Source organism: Salvia hispanica, chromosome 5, assembly GCF_023119035.1.
Source record: "Salvia hispanica cultivar TCC Black 2014 chromosome 5, UniMelb_Shisp_WGS_1.0, whole genome shotgun sequence".
Classification (NCBI taxonomy): Eukaryota; Viridiplantae; Streptophyta; class Magnoliopsida; order Lamiales; family Lamiaceae; genus Salvia; species Salvia hispanica.
The window spans coordinates 37,854,353-37,875,202 of NC_062969.1; the positions used below are offsets into that span (position 1 = coordinate 37,854,353).

Below are 20,850 nucleotides of genomic sequence, written 5' to 3' on the forward strand. Positions count from 1 at the left end.
AAGATATTTCCGCAAATTCAATCCCAATTAGGGAATTCGGTTATTTAGGTGCATAGGTGTGATCATTAGACATTAGAGTTGGTTAACAGTCAAAGATGACATTATTTTGTACGTCAGGATTTTCAAAAGTACATATTTTCTTCTATTTATTTATTTATATTTTCAGTCTTATCCACTAACAATGATAGGTCAATACTGACATAATTGGAAAAGGTAAAATTGTGAAGGATATATAGATAATGAATAAAAATAATATCGATGTCGAAAGAGTTGACACTGTCAGAAAAGCACTGTCGAGATCGATCTACATGTACTAGTTTGGTATGATTGACATCAATTCAATCAATTTATATTATCGTACCAAAGTTGCAATCACAATGTCAAGGACAATCCGCTCTGATTTGGTACTAATTCTATTCGGCCAATTGATATCATCATACCAAATTTGCAAGCAGAATGGCAAGACAAAAGGTGCCATCAAAGATTTGAGAACTATCGGCCATCTCTAGATTAACATATCTTGCTAACAAATGTAGCAAGAATGAAAATGGAACGATATGTTTGATATATAATCCATCATTTCGCTTTGAAAAAAAAAACTTCAAATTATTTACAACATGAGGAATAAGAAATTCAAATATAAATACAACGCATAGAGTTGAAATCTGACAAAATAAATCTAGTTGAATGCAGTCCAAAATGCGTTAGCTTTCATTTTCAGAAAATAGTTTGTTAGATGTCGTATTTAATGTGCATTTATTGAGTATGATGTTAATATCTAGCAACAATACACTATTGAAGCATAGAATATGGTTAGAGCATCCGGGGCAGCAGCATTAATGCTCACAGTCAAATGAAGTGGACTTATGAAATATGCTAAGTAGTAGTAGTATAAGATATTTTTACCCTGTTATAGCATTAATGTTCCTCAACTGTTTTGAAAGTTAAAACATTGTCAGGCTAATTCGAAGGGATGTGGTCTCCTCATAGCCTATGCTTTTAAATTCTTTAAATGAACGTAATAAGTATGGCCATATTTTGAATGTTTGTCACTTTTCATTTCATTTTGTTAGTTACATGTCTATGTAGTGTAAGGTAATATATTTCTAAATTAGAAATGAAAGCATAAATCATTTTTTGTAATTTTATTTATTTTTTAATTCTAACAAAATGAGCGTTTGTAATTTTATTTTAGAGTAAATGTCAAAACTGATCCTGAATATATGCCCATTTTATGTTTTTGGTTTTACACTTTATCTTTTGAAATTTTGCATCCTGAACATTTCAATCCAGATCACAATTGGTCCTACACTAACAATTCCGTCAATTTTTAAATGATTTTAACCTGATTTTGATCAATTTTTAAACGATTTTAACCCGAATGGGACTGTTAAAACCATCAAAATCGGGTTAAAACCGTTTAAAAATTGACTGAATTATTAGTGTAAGACCAATTGTGATCCGAGTTGAAATGCTCAGGATGCAAAAATTTAAAAAATAAAATATATGACCAAAATCGTAAAATAGGCATAGGTTCGAAACTAATTTTAGCCTAGGCTGTGGGTGATTGCTTATTTGCCAAATTAAAATCACGGTGATTGTGGAATACTAGTACTATAATTTAAGCAAATAATTTTATATGACCCAAGGAAAAATTGTGAGTAATCCGTTTCTTAATTATCATTGAGGGTAATTATGTGTATATTAAATTAAAATAGGATTCCCGTACCGTAAATAAAAGAAATGTGTAAATATAATGTGCATTTTCCATTTTCCATTTTCCATTGTTGTGAATATTATTAAAAGAAGTAAATAGGATATGTTTGCAGAAACGTGTAGAGTATCAGGCAATAAGGTAAATAAATAGAAAAATAATGAGCGTGGTTACCTTTAACTGCAAATATTATTCTAGTAGGCAGAATCGTCTCGGTCACGGCTGATAACGTGCTACGTCGCCAATGCTTTAAAAATATGAGTAGTACATGGTTTCTTTGGATACTATATTACCTACTTTATATCTCAATCATTCAACTCATTTTTTCAATACCAAATTTATAAATTAATGGTTAGACAATTCTATTCAATCATCTGATTTTTGACTATCCAATATTTTATTAGTTCTATTGTCAACACCAAAGTTATAAATTACTATATGTATATAGTTAATAATTCTACACTAATACCATTAATGTTTCAAAATAACTGAGTAGTTACACAAAAGATCAAACTTCTAAAACACATGTATTGAAAACAAGGACAAATTCAATACTCCGAATTGCAATACGATCAACGAAAACCACAAATAAAGATGATGATTTTGGATGGGCTGAAATTCTGATTTACAAAGACTTTTATGAAGATGTAGCAGAAGTACTACTTATTTATACTACTTATTTATACTGCATATATCCCTTGGTTTACGGTTCGGACGGTTAATCGCGAAACCGTAGCTAACGGTTACGGTTCTGAACCGAAACCGTCACGTTTAGGACCGTGGGCTGGTTCGCGAAAACCATGAAACCGAGCCGGAACTGTGAAAAACTATTAAAAAAAACGCGGGAAAACTACCGGTTTGAAACCGATGGTTTTAAAACCGGAACCGGAACCGCGAAACATCCTCACAGTTTGGCAATTTTCAAAATCGGAACCGTAGCCGCCGGTTCTAAAACCGTGGGCATCTCTACCCCTGGTGCAGCAATTTCTAGATTTGCAGGTCATGTTTTGCTGGCAGGTGGTGCTTTCCTAACAGATTTCTCTATGCAATCGGCAATGCGCAGTCTGCTTGAGGCAGATCACTGCAGCCTGCATCATCTTCCAAAGCATCATCGGTGTAAGAGTGAGGTGATCGGAGGTTACCATGAGTTTGAAACGCCTCCAACCCACTGGAGGGCAGGGTACCATCACCTGGCGACGTGCCATATGTTCCTTTGTTTTGCTTCTCCAGGAAACCTTTTGGATTAAAATACTTCTCCATGGCCACTTTTTCTTCATCATCTTGAAATATTGGCTAGAACTCTAGCCAACCTTTTACTTATAAAAAAAAAGGATACAGTCAATTCGCATAATGTTAAGAATAATCATAACTCCAACAATGCATAATGCCACAAATTAAATTATACACATCATATGATAAAAGATTCATGTCCCCTTTAATATCATTCTTCTACATAATTGGATGCGTTGTTGTCAGCTGAGTCCGAACTATGATAGGAATTTATCGTTTGATTGGATACTTGGGCTAATTTCATGCATTGGTTATGGAGTTAAATTCTAGTATAATTTTCCGGGTCTAATAAAGTTATGTAAGCCAGGTGTGTAGAGAAAATGCCAGATCCAGGAAGAAAGAGAAAATCGCCTGGATAAAGAAGCTGACAGAGAAAGTGAGCAAAAAAGAAAAGTTTACCAGAAGAAGGAGCATCCGAGAAAAGGGCAGAATGGGGATTACAAGGAAGAATCTAGAAGCTCCACTCCTTATAAATAAGAACACGCGGCTTACATGAAAAAAAGGATTCATCATCTTTTAGCTCTTAGCTCTTTACCAGACGAATGATGTGCACCACCGATACCCAACAGTGGTATCAGAGCCCTAGTTCAGGGGCTGGGCCTGTGTGGCTCGGGGTTTCGGTAGGTTGCGCTTGCAAGTTCTCCGATGTCTCTGCGTGAGCTCGACCAAGACCTGTGGTGACTTGGTGACCTGACATGTGATCTTGGTCTGGTGGTCTTGGTTTGAGGGGAGGATTGTGGTAGAGCAAATCATATTCCACATCGGAGAATGAACAAGAGTTGCAAGCATATATAAGGGCTACCCCAACTCCATTAGTATGAGGCCTTTTGGGGAGTACCCCAAGAGCAAAATCGTGAGGGCTTTGCCCAAAGCGGATAATATCATACTAATGTAGAGTTCGGGTGTGCACCACCGATACCCAACAGTGTGTATATAGTAGGATTTGTTGTAGATCATCCCGAGGGATGCTAAACTTGCTCATTAAAGGGGGTGTCCAATTTACACTAAAATACTAAAACAGCATATTTAAAGTAGGCGACTTTTGCAGGTGCAATTTTGCAACCTAATAATCCAAAAATCGTTCAATTCAGGAAGGCTAGGACTAAGGGTGTGTTTGGTATCTTTTTAGCCCATGACATGAAAGTCTTTCATTAATGGGCCTTATTTTCAGTTAACTCGTAGTTCGGAAATTAATGGGCCTTACGTTTTCTAGTCTAATGGCCTATAAGGTACTTTTACAAAAGAAGAATCAGGATAATTGATAATTTGATACTCCATTTATCATTAATTGACGATTGTTATTTTAAATACGCATGATTTATAATTCGTATGTTAAATATTTGTCTCAAATTTTTTTATGTCGATGTTATTAGACTCTTCCACGCCAAGAAGCACATCAACATAATGATATGATATCAAAGCAAGTTTCATCGTTGCAATAGACCATATAAAATAACTTCACTATAAAATAAAACAATTTTTTTTCTTAATATTTTAATTATAGATCTACCAACAATTGCATGTACATGACTAATGATGAGTGAAAAATAATTATTCAAAAAGAAAATATCCACATCATAAAATTGAAATATAATCACTCCCAATTATCTTGAATTGATATTTGAAACTTATGCTTAGATCCAATAGTAGGTACATTTTGATACATAAGTACACAACATATACATATATATACCCGTCGCTCACATTTGATAGGTACGGAGGCACTACACACTTGTTAAGTCAACAATGTCAGGAATCAAAACCTCAAATATTTGAGCACGTGTCACCTCGTTTTCAATCTCACTTTTTATCACCAATCTTCACGATTCTCCCACCTTGCAGCTGCAATATGTGAACTTTTGCGTGCTTTGGTTTCAGACAAATGGGACATCATTTTCATTGCATCTTTTTTAATCAAAATTGGCTTTTGAAACCAGCAAAAGAGTGATCTAGAGATAAACCCCACCCCCCCTTTCCAGCATACATTAAATTATCATTTATAGTTCAATCAACATTTGACTATTCACCTTAAAATATCAATTTGCCACCTGGATTTCTCTTTACTCTATCATTTGACGATCAAAATACAGCTTCAAGAACTTCATTCTTCGCCTTGTTTTAGGTACTTAAATATGATATGATTTGCATAAATACACACAACCTGGGAAATGGCCAACCACTACTCCACAAGTCATCGCGTTTAGCACTATTTATTTCCAAAAAAAAACAAAACAGGTTTTGATCGCTTTCCAAATTCAGGCAATTTCCATAACTGGGAGATCAGATGGAGGCGGAAGTGGTAGAGATTCTATTGCCGAAGAACAAACCGAATCTATCGCGGCGAGATTCTTGGAACGAAGCGAATCTTGAGCTGAAGAGCTATGGATCAGGCCTGAAATGGGTGTTTCTAGATTATTCTAGTCTCTGGAGAGCTGGGCTCTCGTGGTCCGTTTTCTTTGTGCTGAACATCGGCGTTCCCCTCGTCTCCCACTTCGTATTCTCCTGCTCCGACTGCGATCCCAGCCACCAGCGGCCCTTCGATGCAATCACTCAGCTCTCCCTCTCCCTCTTCGCCGCCATCTCCTTCCTCAGCATCTCTTCCTTCGCACAGAAATACGGCCTTCGCAGGTTTCTCTTCCTCAATAGGCTGTCTGAAGAAACTGAAAAGGTTCAGCAAGGCTACACTCACCAGCTTCATGTAAGTTTATAGACTGAATGGGCTTTCTCTCCTAACAGACTAGCCTTTTGAGCTGATTTATCCTGTTTGGTCTGTATCAGACTCTTTGTTTTTAATTGGAAATATGTATGTATGCAGAGATCGATGAAGCTGCTGTGGGCGTTCGTGCTCCCCTGTTTCATAGTGGACAGCGTGTACAAGATATGGTGGTTTAGCACGGGAGGAGACCAGATTCCATATGTTTACAACATCTACCTGAGCAAATCCATCGTTTGCATCCTCCTCATGTGCTCGTGGCTCTACCGTGTATCAATCTGCTTCCTCGTCTGCGTCCTCTTCCGCCTCACCTGCTACCTCCAGCTCCTCAGACTAGACGAGTTCGCTAAGGTCTTCGAAAGAGAATCCGAGGTGGCAACCATCTTGGTGGATCATCTCAGCATCAGAAGAAATCTCCGTGTCATTAGCCACCGGTTCAGGCTCTTCATCTTGTCCACTCTGATCCTAGTCACCATAAGCCAATTCGCTTCGTTGCTCGTCACCACCGAGCCTAGATCAAACGTTAACATAGCCACAGCAGGCGAACTCGCGGTACTAAAAAAACTATGATCGTTATCGTTTTATTTATATACTAGTATATGTTTAGAATATGATCTAATAGTGGATGTGTTTTATTGCAGCTATGTTCGATGACATTGGTGACAGGGCTGTTTATCTGCTTGCGAAGTGCTGCGAAGATCACGCACAAGGCGCAAGCAGTTACGTGCTTAGCAGCTAAGTGGCATGCCTGTGCCACGATCAGCTCGTTTGATGAATTAGATGATGTGACTCCTCCGGCTCAGATTGCTTCAGCGGCCGCGGCTGTTGTGGATTGGGATACGGATAATGAAGAAGGGGATGGAGATGATGTGTTGGATAACACCAACTTAGTTCCTATTTATGCCAATACTATTTCTTACCAGAAGAGGCAAGCTCTAGGTCAGTCTTTGTGGTGGAACCATGCCATTTTTTCAAATTTAATTCTACTAGAATTGTAAGTAAATAAGTGTGTTTTGATGCAGTGACATATTTCGAGCACAACAGAGCTGGGATCACTGTGTATGGATTTATGCTGGACAGAACATGGCTGCACACTATATTTGCCATACAACTTTCACTCACACTCTGGATCTTGAACAAGACTATTGGGATTTCATAATTTTGGTATATACATAACGGTGATTGTCTGATTGATGAGGTTCAATTTTGGTGATTTTACTGATTTATGTAACAATTACCTAATCAATAATTTGTGTAGTGATGATAGTAGAAGTTTTGAGATATATTATGATTGGGATTTTGTTTGTAGTGAATCATATTGCTCCTAAGATGCTTATGCTAATGTAAATTTCGTGTTTTAGGTATATAGATTACCTTTTCCACTTTGTCTACTTGATTACGTTTGATTCTGTATTAAATGAAACTTATCCTCTTTTGTTATTAGAGGATGGATCTTGAATATTACTACTTATTAAAACTTTTTTGAGTTCGCGCAGATTTTTCTGAATTAGTAATCCAACTTTTTTTGAGTTTCATCACCTAACCTATTATGCTCCCTCTGTTACACAAATAACTTTGCAGATTACATTTGACAAGACTCAAAAGATATCAAATTAAGACTGAATTAAATGTAAAAAAGTTGTGCATTGGAAATTGGCAGTACAAAATTGAATTCTTAGCACAATGCCACAAAATTATTACTACTTAAAGAGAGACACGCCTACTCTTACATGCGCCGCAGCAGTGCATCTACGCCGTGGAAGGAGGAGTTGGAAGGAACGGCGGAAGAGGAATAAACGGTGGCAATTGAAAAATGGGAGGAAGAGGACCCAAGGGTGGCAGATGCGGCAGAGGACCCAGAGGAGGCAAATGCGGCAACGGAGGCAACTGAAAAATGGGAGGCAGAGGCAGTTGCGGCAGAGGACCCAGCGGTGGCAATTGAAAAATCGGCGGCAGAAGAGACTCGGGCTTCACACTCGACGACGGACCACTGCATTCCAAGAAAACAGACATCACACACACACACACATATATATATATACAGACATAGAGCTATGACCAAATGCTAACTAATTTTCAATCCAAAACTGCGAATGTATTAATATAATCAACACAAAGACATAAGTATATCAACCGTTAGTCTTATGTTGATATGTTTATATCTTTGTGTTGTAAATTTAACATACAAAATTGAAAATTAGGTAGTTATACGCATAGAATTAGTTGATGAACATCCAAAATGAGTGTAATAATAAAAAGGCAGAGGCTTACAGGCAAGTGAGGAGGGGGTAGAAGGCGGGGAGATTGCAGATGTCGGGAAGCAGTTTGGCATTGGCTGGGAGAAAGGTGGAGGTGAGGGGTTTAAGAGCCTCGCACAAAGTCTTGGCGTCGCCTAAAGCAACCAACTGTTTGGCTGCAGTGCAGCACTTGCCTCCGGGCGCCGTCGGATTAGGATTGCGCAGGAAGTCTGCGCATTGGAGTATGGTGGAAGCCGCGCTTATGTAGTCCACCGCCGACGCCGCCTCCGTCGTCACCGCTAATGCAACCAACAATGTTACCAACGTTGCCATAACCGATCTACCCATATTTAACTTGGGATGTTTTTTTCTGTGTTTTGGTGTGGTGTGTGCTCTTTATTTATACTATGAAGATGGTGCTTGAGTATTGAATTCGATTTCTATTATTTGAAGGTTGTAAATGCGATTGAAGCACTGATTGTGGATTGTGATTTCAATTCGATTTGATTGTTGTAATTGGAGCGGATTTTGGTCTGAATTTGGTATGTGGGTGGGAATTGATAAGTGAATTACGGTTTTTGCTCACTCATGGATATTGGTATACTGATTTTAATTAAATGCCTAATTTACTGCAGTTTTTCATTCTAAGTAAATTTACTCATATAAAATCTTACTCCATTCGTCTCACATAATTTTACACATTTTGACCCGGCACGGATTTTAAGAAATGTAATGGAAAGTAAGTTGAAATAGTTGATGGGATGTATGTCCTACTTTTAAAGTATTAGTTTTATAATAAAATGTGAATAGAAATGAGTTAGTGAAATATGAGGTCCACTACCAAAAATGGTAGGAGGAAAAGTGAAATGAGACAAATTATGTGGACGGCCTAAAATGGAATAATGGGTAAAATTATGTGGGACGGAAGAAGTAATTTACATTTTCCTATTTTAGGTAAATTTACTCATATTCCACTATATTATTTAAAAACTTACAAAGTTACATCTAGTCAAAACGAGACTAAATATTATGGAAGGAATAACTTTTTAAAGAAATATAAATAAAATTGTCATTAATTTTTCAAAAAAAAAGAAATACAAATTTGAAGTGGTTATCTTTCAAAAACTTATTTAGAATTAAATATTGGCAAGCAACAACTTAATCCAAATCTTTGTGCAGTCCCAAAATGATTTATAGATTTCTTTTTAAAATATGCCACTTAAAGTGACATATTTCTGAAAATATGTTACTTTTATTTTCTATCATTGATTCTTTAATGTTATTCTATGTCCTATTTTATTTTTTTTCACTTTGCACACTAATATTATTGCATGAAATTTTATGCCGAAAAATAATCTTTTGATTTGAATAATACAAAGGGATGGTTGTGAAGGAGAATGATCCATTGCTAACTAATTAGCAATCTCAAACTAAGACTAAATCTTAGCCATTAGATTAGAAAATCTAGTAGTTGAAATAATGCTACGTGGATTATATTTTTAATTAAGAAAATTAATAAATAAAATTAGAGGGTATTAATGTCAATTCTCACTCATTAAAATCATTTTAAAACTTTAAATTTACATAATTCTCTCGATTTAAATTATTTTTTCGCAAAAAATATATCAAATTAAAGATAATTTTATAAGAATTCCAACGAGATCTTAATTGCATATGTTCCGACGACGTTCGGATGATGAAATTTGATATTTTTTATTTTAGTTTTAAGTAAATGTTGATAACCAGATTTTTATCAACAAATATATCAAAAAATCTCAATAAAACCATTTAAAAATCTCAATGAATATGTGTTGATATTTTCTTGTACTAGTGTTGATATTCTTATGTCATATTGTTGATATTTGTAATACACTATGTTGATATTAAAAAAACATTAACGAAAATTATCATATGATAACATAATGACGATATTACTCTTTTGTTGATATTTTGTCTACTATTTATTGAGATTCGTAAGATTTAATCTCATCCACTCATTTTAAAATCTAAGGTTGAGGATTTGGTCTTGATTTTGGATCTATGCTATAAGCATTAGAATATGACTTTGCGGGCTTTTAGCCCATATCCTGTTTATTCTTTGCGGCGAATAAATCTTAGCCCAAATACTTTGATACATTGATCAATTGATTTGAGAATGAAAAGATAATTTATCATCCAAAAATGGTGTGACTTTGAGAATTTGGGTTTTCAATTTTTTCATTGTTAATTCATCTTCACTAAGAACGGTTTGGAAACAATAAAAATAAAGCATATAAATATAAACCCAACTTAGTCAACAGTATTACTTTGTTTGAGCCATGGAAGATACATAATAGGAGTACTACTTTTTTTTTTTATTGATTTGTTTCCAGCATGCTCATATCCTGTCGCAGTCAATATTAGGAGTGACAGCAATGGAGATGGTAACATTGCAAAGCTGAGGGATCAGCTGAGCTTTAGTGATGTTAACAGGGAAAAGCCTATAAAGTCCCTTGAAGCACTTGCATATCGCCTGCCGATCCTCGCTCGACTCCCTCTCCAGCTTCTCCAGAGACTGCACTGCGCTGCAGCAGGCCGAGCTCGGCGCCGCCTCCCCGCTCAGCATGAAACTTTGGCACGGAAGCACCTTCGACACCGCATCCCCGCACCCGATCGCCGCCGTCGCACGCCAAACGACCACGGCCATAATTACCGCCGCAAACACCCACCTCAATGAACTCATCTTCATCTTCGAGGAGGTAGTGCTAGTGCCCCTTGCTATTTATAGTAGCGCTTCAGTGGTTTCTGGTTTGAATTTCTATGTATTGTTAGGTGATGCGAGTAATTACACTTTGTCATCTTTTACCAGAACAAATATATATTTTGTCATTTTCTACCAGAACAAATTAAATACTCTAACAGCTTCGCATACCATGCATGTATTTTAGACAACCTAGCCAAAATTTTGTGACTTTCTCAATTTTTAGTTATTTATTTATATGATCATCATTGAGCTGAAATACCAAAAATTTAGCCATCTTGAGTCGCTCAAATTCGATGATCTCAGATGCATATCTTATCTTCCCAAATAATGAGGAAAATAATTGATAATATGAAAGTGAGAGAGATAATTAAGAAAACTGATTTTGTTCTCTGATGCTGCAATTTGAAAATCTACATTTCAACAAATTAAATTCTGTGAAGCAGTACAAAAAAACAAAACGAAAACAGATGGTGTTATGTAGTACTACTAGTACTTATGAATTTATAAAAACATAAAAAAATACTACTCCCTCCGTCCCACTTTAGCAGTCCCATTGACTTTTCTGCACTCATTTTGTAAAAATGATAATAAATAGTTAAAGTGGAAAAATAATAAAGTAAAAAAAAGAATAATATAGAGAAGAGTTTTATCTACATTATTCTCTTTTTTACTTTATTATTTCTCCACTTTAACTATTTATTATCATTTTTATAAAACGAGTGCAGAAAAGTCAATGGGACTGCTAAAGTGGGACGGAGGGGGTACTAAACATGAATTTAATGAAGCTAATTAATTAAGAAGTAAACTACTAAAGAATCAGACAACCAAAGAAGAAAAAAACATAACTAATCCTAATAGATTGCTTCAACATATATGCAAGCGGAGTCGAGTTAAAATTTGTCATGTTAGTTAATAAATAAGGTAAATTATTTGATTTTATGTTAATAAATTGATGAGTGGGTATTTGGTACATTAGATGAATTAGCAAAAGTTAAATTAATACTCTCTATATCTGGTATTAGGAGTTCAGATCGAGTTCGGCACGGATTTAAAAAAATAGTATAAAGAAAAGTCGGTAGAAGAAGTACTATTTGTGTATGCTACGGTCATGTTCGGTTTTTTATAGATTAAATAGTAGTGAGATACAATATGAGATAAAATAATATGGGCCTTGTCGAAGACTAAATTAGTAATAGATTTTATTTTGTTGTTTGGTTGCTAAGATTATATCTAAGATTATTTTAGTATAGTGTATGCTTAATGAAATTAATATTACTTTAGTTTACAAATTATAAAAAAACAAGTTTAATTAATTGATTAACTAATTATATATTTATTACTAGTATTAAATAAAATTAAATTTTAATTGTGATTTAAATTATTGTAAAGAAATAAATAATTGGGCACTCCACTAAACCCCTCTAAAGAAAAATGACACCCATTAGACCAAAAAATGCATATAAAATCATTTGTACCAGCTCTCCAGCTTATAGTACAAACCAAAATAGAGAGAGAAATATATGTATGCCTATATACTATATAGTGAAGAAAGATGTGGAGTCAACCGAAAAGTTTAAATTTCCGTCTCTTTTCTACTCACAGAAAGTCTTTTTCTTAGCGGCGGCGCCAAGAATGTGGTGAGGAAGTGAGTTGGGGTGGAAGATAAAAAAAAAATAGGCGCGATTAATTTGTCGTAGGGGTAAGGGGCGGATGGCTTGTCATGCGATAACACTCAGAACCATCACTGTGGAGGCGGGCCAAGATACTTTTGTCATGGGCCGAGTTGTGGGGGTAAAGCAAACCGAATGGAAGATTAGTGGGTATGGACAGAAATAGTCTTGGGCTATCCCTCTACCTGAACGGGACCTATGAGAATTGAGTTAGTGGAACGTGGGGTTTATTGATCATTTATAATGAAAGTGAATTGAGACTTCTAATAACAAACAGACTAAAATTGTAAGTGAGCCTCTGAATAATGGATAATTAAAGAGATTACATATAAAAATAAACATAAAATAATACAAAAATATTAATGGTGGGGCACAAGTTAGAGACGTCAAAAAATGGGTTAGATAGAGAAGCTCTCCGGAGTGACAAAGAAAACAGTTAATAGTTTGGCTCGTGAATTCTATGCACACATATTTATGATCCATTATGAAGTAATTTTTACTAGATATAAGTTCATGTTTAATGTAAAATGAATAGAGTATTAACTATTGTGATGATGGCATATTTTTTTATTGTACTATATACAAAAACCTTGTTGCTTTAACATTCTTCGTCGCATATATCGTATATATGTGTGTGTCGTTGGAGTTGGATTGGTACTGATTTAATTTCTTCTATACGAAATAGTCAGTTTCTCTAATTTAACCTATCGATTAATGCATGTAGAGTAGAGGAGAGAACATTCTTGCATGACTGGTATTGTTACCTTGAAAACATCGAACCATTGTGATCTCCGAAAGCGTCTCAGCTGAGTCTGAGTACGTAATGGCATGGGCCCACGCGCAAACTCCACTTTTTTTTAAACTACTTTTATTATTTTCTCTTTATCTTGGGGGTTTTGATACTCATTAATTAGGGTTGTCACAAGACTCTCCAAACTCAGAAACAAGTGGACATTTTTTTCAAAGGATTCTTCATGGCTGTAAGTATTTTTTCTTTCTACCCTCTCTATGGCATTTCAAAGTGTATAATTCATGGCTAATTAGGTTAATTGTTATCTTCGGTTTTTGTCTTTTATTTTTTAATTACTCCATATATTTGATTGCCTTGAGTAAACATGTCGCCTTTGTTGGTGGTGGTTACATATGGCTTTGCTTCTAATGAAAGATGAGTGTGAGTTGAGACATGTTCTCCAGAGTTTACTGTTTAACTCAACTGTATCAATCATAATTTCTATTGCAATTGCACATATACAATACAAGCTCTTCATATAGTGAAATTATTTAATGGTAATGCAGCAGCAATCGCATCTTCATGTGCCTAAGTTCGGAAACTGGGATGGTGACAACGTGCCCTACACTGCCTTCTTTGAGAATGCGCGCAAAGATAAAGCAAGCGGGATTAGAATCAATCCAAACGATCCACAGCAGAACCCGGAGGCCTTCCTTCCAGTTGCACCCTCTCTCAGTTTAAGCCCGGATAATGAGCCATCGCCAGTCTTGCCAAGGTTTGGTAGACACAGAACCACTTACGAACAGCAGGATGGTAGCCGCACCACAATGTCTTCGGGATCAAGCAGTAATGGTAGTTCTGCCAATCCAGTCCTTAAGCCCAAGCATTACCACAAAAAAACAGACAGTAGCAATGCTGATGACTTTGTAAGTATATACTACTACTACATTAATATTTGCACATATTTCTTTTTTCATTCAAATGCTTCTTTCTAGTCATACAATTGCAAATAGTTAGGCTGGCTACACCTTTAATAGAGGGAACATATATAGATATTCCCTTTGGTAGCATAAATGAACACAAATGAATTACTACTATCTGTTTAATATTGCAAGTGTTGATATAACCACTGCAGTCGCACAGATCAGTGTCGGTTCCAAAATTCGGGCAATGGGATGAAAATGATCCGAGATCAGGGGAGGGATTTACCGTAATTTTCAACAAAGTGAAGGAGGAAAAACACATAGCTGCAGCCAAGTTTCCTCCTGTTCCAATACATACTACCAACAATTATCAGCCTAGCCGTGAAAAGGAGACGAGAAAGGTATGATTTGCTTTGCATATTTACACAAAAAAAGGAACCAAATTCATCTTTGTGACACTAAATATATGAATATTGGCTTTTCTTGTGTTCTTTTAAATGTGCAGAAATGTTGCTGCCTGTTTTGAGGAGCAAAACATGGAGGTTGTTGAGTTTGATAATGCTTCATATTTTGATATTCTCCAACTGCAGTTTTTCTATAGCACATGCATGAATCTTCTTTTATCTCAGAGACTGTTACACAACATTTTTTAACTGAAATTAAAAATTTCTTTCAACAGTTTGGAATCTATTTTATTGATCATGTTGAGGAAAAACAATCTTTTGTAGATCATGTTCTTAATACAGTTGTAAAACGATTGATTAGTGCCGAAACGAGTTAAGAATATATCTGCGATGGAACATTTTATGACACCAACTATTTAAGGTTATTCTTCTTGAAATTTCAGTCAATTTAAATCAACTTTCCAAATGGTTGGTACTTAAGTTGGTTTAACAAATATAACACAGCTTCTAGATAATTTATTTCAGTATATATCCGAATAAGGGATATATTCAAATGATAAATGTGATAATTTTAATAATGGATTTTTAATATTATATCACAAAGATTGTTCCATTTTTTCATTTCCGTCCGTCCCACAAAGTTTGTCCCATTTCACTTTTACCATTTTTGGTAGTGGACCCTATATTCCACCAAATCATTCATACTCATATTTTATTATAGAGTAAAGGCCAAATGTGATCCCTAACATATGACCGTTTTATCAATTTGGTCTTTAACATTATCATTTTGATTATTTGGTCCCTCACAAATAAACTCGGACTCGAATCGATCCTCACTTAACAGAACTGTCAAAAAATAGACAGTGATTGTAATTTGACTATATTAAATTACTAATGGTAATTAATTATACCTAATTATAATTCTTAATTCCTATTAAATTACAAATTATTCATTTCATTTTGCAACTAATACTATCTTTTTTCCAATTTTACTAATAGGAAAAGAATTATAATTAGGTATAATTAATTACCATTAGTAATTTAATATAGTCAAATTGCGGTCATCGTTTATTTTTTGACGGTTCTGTTAAGTGGGGACCGATTCGGGTCCGAGTTTATTTGTTAGGGACCAAATAATCAAAAAGATAATGTTAAGGACCAAATTGATAAAACGGTCATATGTTAGGAACCACATTTAACCTTTACTCTTTATTATAAAACTAATACTTTAAAAGTAGGACTCGCATCCCACCAACTTTTTCAACTCACTTTTCATTACATTTCTTAAAACCCGTGTCGAGTCAAAGTGGGACTATCTTTGTGGGACGATGGGAGTATTAAAAATGTCAATATAATGACACGAGCGTGCCAACACAAATTTAAGTAAATGTTTATGTTTAAATGACAATATTGTCAATCTAAATTATTTTATTGACATACTCATGTTATATTATTTGATACTTTTAATATAATGTGCTGATTAATTATCAAAGTCATAACATTAAGCTAGTTAGTATTACTATTTAACATGACCCTATCGAATAATAATACATAAAAATTCAGGTGTTGTTCAAGCTAAGTATTTACACCCATACAAAATATTTTATTTTTAGTACTATTATTTATAAAAAGTTTTAATTTGCTATGGATAAGAAAGAACTTTTATTATTCCATCCTCTTTGGAATAAATTGGTACAAAATTTAATTTGGTATAAATTAAAGGTGCAATTTATATACCCCCATATCCACTAGTTCATATGCCTAAAATTGATTATGGTCAACTGTGAAGCCCAACATATAGAGTTGTCAAAGTTTGACCTTTCGAACACTCTGCTGTGAGTGGCATTGTACCAAATCTATGCGATTGATGTCAACTCCATTTTCCAAATTCGAATTCTCCATTACACACGTAACTAGACAATTTTCGTCAACGCTTATCTGTAAACTAGTGAGTTTTAACTATGGTAATTTACAGAAAGTTTAAATTATTACATATTCTTTGTATCATTAATCTTATAATTATTTTTCTTATTATTATTTGTATTCTGAAAATGATTGTTGGTTCGTCGACAGTTTCTCTTTGTCATTCTGCTAAATGAAAGTTGGACTTTTTTTATGAAGACTAAAATTTTAACCAATTTTGTAGCAAAGAAAGTTCTTTTTTGCATTCATTAAATAATACAGAGGACACTAGTAGTACTAGTACTACCACAATTAGAAACTAAATTCAATGTATATATTGCTAATGTTGAACCAGAGTTGCCATACTCAAAAAAGGCAGCATGAATTACAATGTTCTATAAAGACATGAAAAGTAAGTGAAGGGACAGGAGCAGAGGAAGCAACTCAATGTTAATGTGGTCCAAACCATAAAATTCAATTCATGATCTATCCATATAATAGGCTTTAGAATGGTTGAAAATTAACAATATGCCAGAACAAGAGTTATCAACATCAAAGGAAAGTGCAAAAAGGACAAAAGGTCGCGTACAAAAAATTACATAAGCAAGTACAGAAACAAGGAAATCCAAAAGTGCTTCAAAAATGTAAAAAAATAGTACTCCAATATTTTGACATTCATGGAGTGCCTTAGATTGACTCCATATGCGGCTGTTGATTAAAGACCACTCCACTAATAGTAATAGTTAAAACTTAAAACCATACACCAAACCAGACCTCTATATAAAGCGCCTCTCTGCATCACAAGTCATATTAATTGTTTTATCTTGCACAAATTGATTGTTAGGAAATGAGGTGGCTCAAGTTGATAATGTTGTTGGCAATGATAATTCTGATATTGGTGGAAGTGGAAGCAGCAGAGGAGGAGGCAGGGTCGCTTCGTGGCGTGAGCCGTTTCCTGGCACAAAGGAGCATCAAGTGCAACAAGTACCCCAAAATATGCCGAGCCAAGGGCAGCTCTGGCCCGAACTGCTGCAAGAAAAGATGCGTGAATGTTGGCACGGACAGAGTAAACTGTGGGAGATGCGGGCATAAGTGTAAGTTTTCGGAGATATGTTGCAAGGGGAAATGCGTCAACCCTTTCACGCACAAGAAGCACTGTGGAGGCTGCGGCAACAAGTGCGGTCAAGGGACAAAATGCAGCTTTGGATTATGCAGCTACGCTAATTGATTCACTATTCATTTGTTTTGTACCTAGCCATTGCTCAGGCATTGTTTCATTTGTAATTTTACTAACCACATGCAGATTTTGTGGTTTTAGTGAGGCTGAAATTTAGTCAAAATAAGATTTAAGCACAACCAAATTGATGAATTAATCAGAAAAATTCCACATGATCACGTTCTTTATTTATATGCTCCCACCAGGCTAATAAGGGGGTGTTCGGTTTGCAAGATTATATTCGAGATTAAATTTGTATTATGTTTAATTTATGAGATTCAATCTTGCGATTCAGATAATCCTGGGATAATTTAGTAGTACTACTATTAAATGAAAACCCCCAATTACTAATTTACTTCTCTTAAACCCTTGCTCCTTTACTACCGCCGGAAAATGCTGATCGCCGGCATATTTTCAAGTATCCCCGCAGCATCTCTCTTATCCAATCACTCGGAATCCCTGCGTAGCTCCATAACTCCTCTTCTATTATCTCCATTTCCGCTACAATCAACCATTGCCAATGCTTTTCGGAGGAATTCGGGCTGGTGAAGGAAGAAGCTCATCAGGAAGGAAGCGCTCTTAGCGATTCAAAGACGAAAACGAAATGCTCGATAAACTCATCAAGTCGCACGTGCTCAGGCTTCTCAAAACGGATATGGTTGCCGTTCTTACCGAGATCGAGCGCCAGGGGGAGGTATCACTCGCCGTCGAGGTGAATTCAGCTTTTGGTTGTATCTCGTGCTTGCTGGCTGTCCATTGTGCTGTCACTGTTGTACCATGGATGCTTGTGGTTTCCTCGTTGTATTGTTAAAATGGATGGCTATTTGCATTCCGCATGCTTCTGTGCTTGCTTGGTTTGGTTTGGTTTGGCTTGCATTTGTTGTGTGATCCTGATAGTTCAGTTTTGTATGCATTATCTAAAAGTATAAGGATATGTAATATGTTTAATGGAAAAAGCTTGTGTATCCACCCCACCAATTTCTAATTAGGTTTGATTTATCCCCAAATAGGATATATGAATACTCCACAAGGTTTAATAAGTGTGGATGCACTGGAGTGTGCTTCATGTTCAAATAGTGATGAAACAGAGTACATGCAGTTGGACAACAGAATCTGAAATGGCACTGTGTATTTGAATTTATGTTCTTATGGAGAATATGCAATTACACAGAATATTATACCCTGATAATCAAGTTCGTTGACTCTGTTCGAATTTCATGTTGGCTGACACTGACAGGATGTTGGCCAATTTGCTCTGTTGCACTGTTAATTCATATTGGCTTCTCTTTCTGCCTTTTCTCTGACCACTCTGTAATTTGTGGTATTTCCAGATGTCTAAGGTGATTAAAAAATCAAGATTGGTACAAACCTGATGTTTAGCTCTATAAGGATTTGATTGTTACATTGGCTAGGCCTAGATGGAAAAAAATGAATGATGCAACGGATTTGTGGCAAAGTATGAGACAGGAAGATCTATTTCCCGACTCTCAGACCGGTTTCTTTCTCCCGATGCCATGAAAATCTATGAGGATATGAAAAAGTCTCCAGATCTTCCCAAGAAATTGCCATTTAGGATATTATTGAAGGGGTTACTTCCACATCCCTTGCTGTGGAACAAGGTCAAACAAGGTTTTGAGGAAATCTTTCCTGATCAACGCGTTTATGATCCCCCTGAGGAGATTTTTTGATTGCGATAAGGTTTGTGCTTTCTCACTTATGTGGTACATTGTGTTTATGTAAATAAACTTTTGGTGAGAGGAACTGCTCCATATATATAATAAACCCCAATTGAGCAGGGCTTCATCAGGAAAGGTTTACTAAGAGTCTAAGTCATTTTATGTTTATAAAAAAGTGTACTGTCTTCTATATCTGTTCAGTTTTGAAGATAATGATTATATAAATATCCATCTGTTCAGTTTTGAAGATAATGATTATATAAATATCCATCTGTTCAGTTTTGAAGATAATGGGTGTATAAATATCCATTAGTGGCCCAAGAATTTTGTAATATGCAAAATAATGGCATAAATTTGGACAGGGTAGAAAACTCAAGTTAATTGATTGATTTGTTAAGTCTGAGGCCACCAGCCTTGATCTCTTTTACTTTTGCCCATCTTTTTCACATCATGTGCATTAAACTTTCACTATTCTTCATTTTGTTTCTCCTTTTCATACAAGAGATATAGTCTCAACTCGATCTGGAGTACTTGACAGAAATAATTCCAACAGAAAGTAAAAATTGTATAAACAAATATATGGCACATGACTAGAGTGGTCAGTTTTGAAGCCTTCTAATTATGTATGGTTTGCTTTTGGATTCTATTCGAGCAATCAGGAATTCGAAGTGCTCTATTGTGCTGCTGCCTGCTGGGAAGTTGGACCTGCTTGAATCTGACAAAACTGCGAAAAATGTTTTCTTTCTTATTGTAATCCTTTGTTGACCAATATTCGAAGGCCAAACCAAACCCAAACATTGAATAAAGAAGGAAAGGTTAGGAATGGCCAGAAGGAGGCAGAATAAAAGTAGGGTGGCGCAGGAACAATCTGCACAAGGGGCAGGTGAATTGACATGTCTCGAGCCATTTCTCCATGCATCCCACGTGAAACGTGTGCCCGCACCTTCCTAATTTGTTTACCAAATCTTTCTTCTCGAACTCCAGTAAGCAAATTGAACAGGCATCTCCTTCTTCCTCATCCTCATCGTCTAAATCATGAAAATGTGAAACTGGAAGATCCAGATTGCACGAAGGAGTGTCGTCGTCTGAAAGTTGAGAGTGGGGGTTGTTGAGGAAGGCCAAGATTTGAACAAGTAATTGAGCTGTATGGCGGAGTGGGATCGATATGCAGGTGTAGAGGATGAAGGTGAAAGTGCATAAATGAGAGTCTGCATACATACAAATCATTTTCTTTTGGTTGGTTATCTTGTGATGGAAAATGGGTTGAGTGCTTCCCTTTATATACAGCAGGAGCATGAGCAATCATACATCCCAAGTCAACTGCTCTTTCTTGGGTTTTTGAAATATACTAATCTCTATGGATTTCCCGACATTTATGATAGATTGCACATCTTTTTCGTTTGAATTATAGATACCAAGGAGATAGAAGAATTGTTAATTATATACGTTCCTCTTGTTTTAAATTGCTATCTATGAGTACAATTGCTAATTTGAAGTGATAATGAGACATTGGGTTTACGGTTTATATGATTTTTTTCTACGAGTTTGACGTCATACATCCCAATAAATGGAATGACGTCGTTTCAGTAATAAGGAGTTCGTGATATTTGAGAATAGTTATGTGACGTGATC

General features: G+C 35.7%; 4 protein-coding genes and 1 pseudogene across 8 annotated transcripts; 4 read left to right on the forward strand and 1 right to left on the reverse strand.

Annotated features, from left to right (window-relative positions):
* The first annotated feature begins 4,991 nt into the window (after positions 1 to 4,991).
* LOC125188123 lies at positions 4,992 to 7,160 on the forward strand. Of its 2 annotated transcripts, XM_048084868.1 has the most exons (5): positions 4,992 to 5,126; positions 5,264 to 5,702; positions 5,820 to 6,269; positions 6,359 to 6,656; positions 6,740 to 7,160. In XM_048084868.1, exons 2-5 carry the CDS (start codon positions 5,289 to 5,291, stop codon positions 6,874 to 6,876), a joined length of 1,299 nt encoding a protein of 432 aa, XP_047940825.1. In that variant the 5' UTR covers positions 4,992 to 5,126; positions 5,264 to 5,288; the 3' UTR covers positions 6,877 to 7,160. The 2 variants fall into 2 exon arrangements, with proteins under 2 accessions (XP_047940825.1, XP_047940824.1); XM_048084867.1 differs by lacking the exon at positions 4,992 to 5,126 and having other exon boundaries at positions 5,143 to 5,702.
* Positions 7,161 to 10,243: 3,083 nt separating this feature from the next.
* LOC125191373 (non-specific lipid-transfer protein 3-like) lies at positions 10,244 to 10,700 on the reverse strand. Its single transcript, XM_048088919.1, has one exon. The coding sequence runs from the start codon at positions 10,680 to 10,682 to the stop codon at positions 10,332 to 10,334; it is 351 nt and encodes a 116-aa protein (XP_047944876.1). The 5' UTR covers positions 10,683 to 10,700; the 3' UTR covers positions 10,244 to 10,331.
* A 2,595-nt stretch (positions 10,701 to 13,295) lies between these two features.
* Positions 13,296 to 14,830, forward strand: LOC125191298 (RPM1-interacting protein 4-like). Of its 4 annotated transcripts, none has more exons than XM_048088812.1 (4): positions 13,296 to 13,347; positions 13,664 to 14,023; positions 14,233 to 14,421; positions 14,526 to 14,830. In XM_048088812.1, the coding sequence occupies exons 1-4, from the start codon at positions 13,342 to 13,344 to the stop codon at positions 14,544 to 14,546; spliced, it is 576 nt and encodes a 191-aa protein (XP_047944769.1). In that variant the 5' UTR covers positions 13,296 to 13,341; the 3' UTR covers positions 14,547 to 14,830. The 4 variants fall into 4 exon arrangements, with proteins under 4 accessions (XP_047944769.1, XP_047944771.1, XP_047944770.1 ...); XM_048088814.1 differs by having other exon boundaries at positions 13,318 to 13,347; positions 13,667 to 14,023; XM_048088813.1 differs by lacking the exon at positions 13,296 to 13,347 and adding an exon at positions 13,504 to 13,538.
* A 2,329-nt stretch (positions 14,831 to 17,159) lies between these two features.
* LOC125186415 (stigma-specific STIG1-like protein 1) lies at positions 17,160 to 17,682 on the forward strand. The gene has a single exon (XM_048082775.1). It carries the CDS (start codon positions 17,174 to 17,176, stop codon positions 17,552 to 17,554), a length of 381 nt encoding a protein of 126 aa, XP_047938732.1. The 5' UTR covers positions 17,160 to 17,173; the 3' UTR covers positions 17,555 to 17,682.
* A 380-nt stretch (positions 17,683 to 18,062) lies between these two features.
* LOC125189980 lies at positions 18,063 to 19,319 on the forward strand (annotated as a pseudogene).
* Positions 19,320 to 20,850: the final 1,531 nt, after the last annotated feature.

Excerpts from the sequence above, each read along its gene's own strand:
- LOC125188123 (XM_048084868.1), top strand. The coding sequence starts at position 5,289 with ATGGAGGCGGAAGTGGTAGAGATTCTATTGCCGAAGAACAAACCGAAT. Across the intron at positions 6,270-6,358 it reads CCACAGCAGGCGAACTCGCG|CTATGTTCGATGACATTGGT; the intron begins GTACTAAAAAAA and ends GTTTTATTGCAG. Across the intron at positions 6,657-6,739 it reads CCAGAAGAGGCAAGCTCTAG|TGACATATTTCGAGCACAAC; the intron begins GTCAGTCTTTGT and ends GTTTTGATGCAG.
- LOC125191373 (XM_048088919.1), bottom strand. The coding sequence starts at position 10,682 with ATGAAGATGAGTTCATTGAGGTGGGTGTTTGCGGCGGTAATTATGGCC.
- LOC125191298 (XM_048088811.1), top strand. The coding sequence starts at position 13,652 with ATGGTAATGCAGCAGCAATCGCATCTTCATGTGCCTAAGTTCGGAAAC. Across the intron at positions 14,024-14,232 it reads GTAGCAATGCTGATGACTTT|TCGCACAGATCAGTGTCGGT; the intron begins GTAAGTATATAC and ends TAACCACTGCAG. Across the intron at positions 14,422-14,525 it reads GTGAAAAGGAGACGAGAAAG|AAATGTTGCTGCCTGTTTTG; the intron begins GTATGATTTGCT and ends TTAAATGTGCAG.
- LOC125186415 (XM_048082775.1), top strand. The coding sequence starts at position 17,174 with ATGAGGTGGCTCAAGTTGATAATGTTGTTGGCAATGATAATTCTGATA.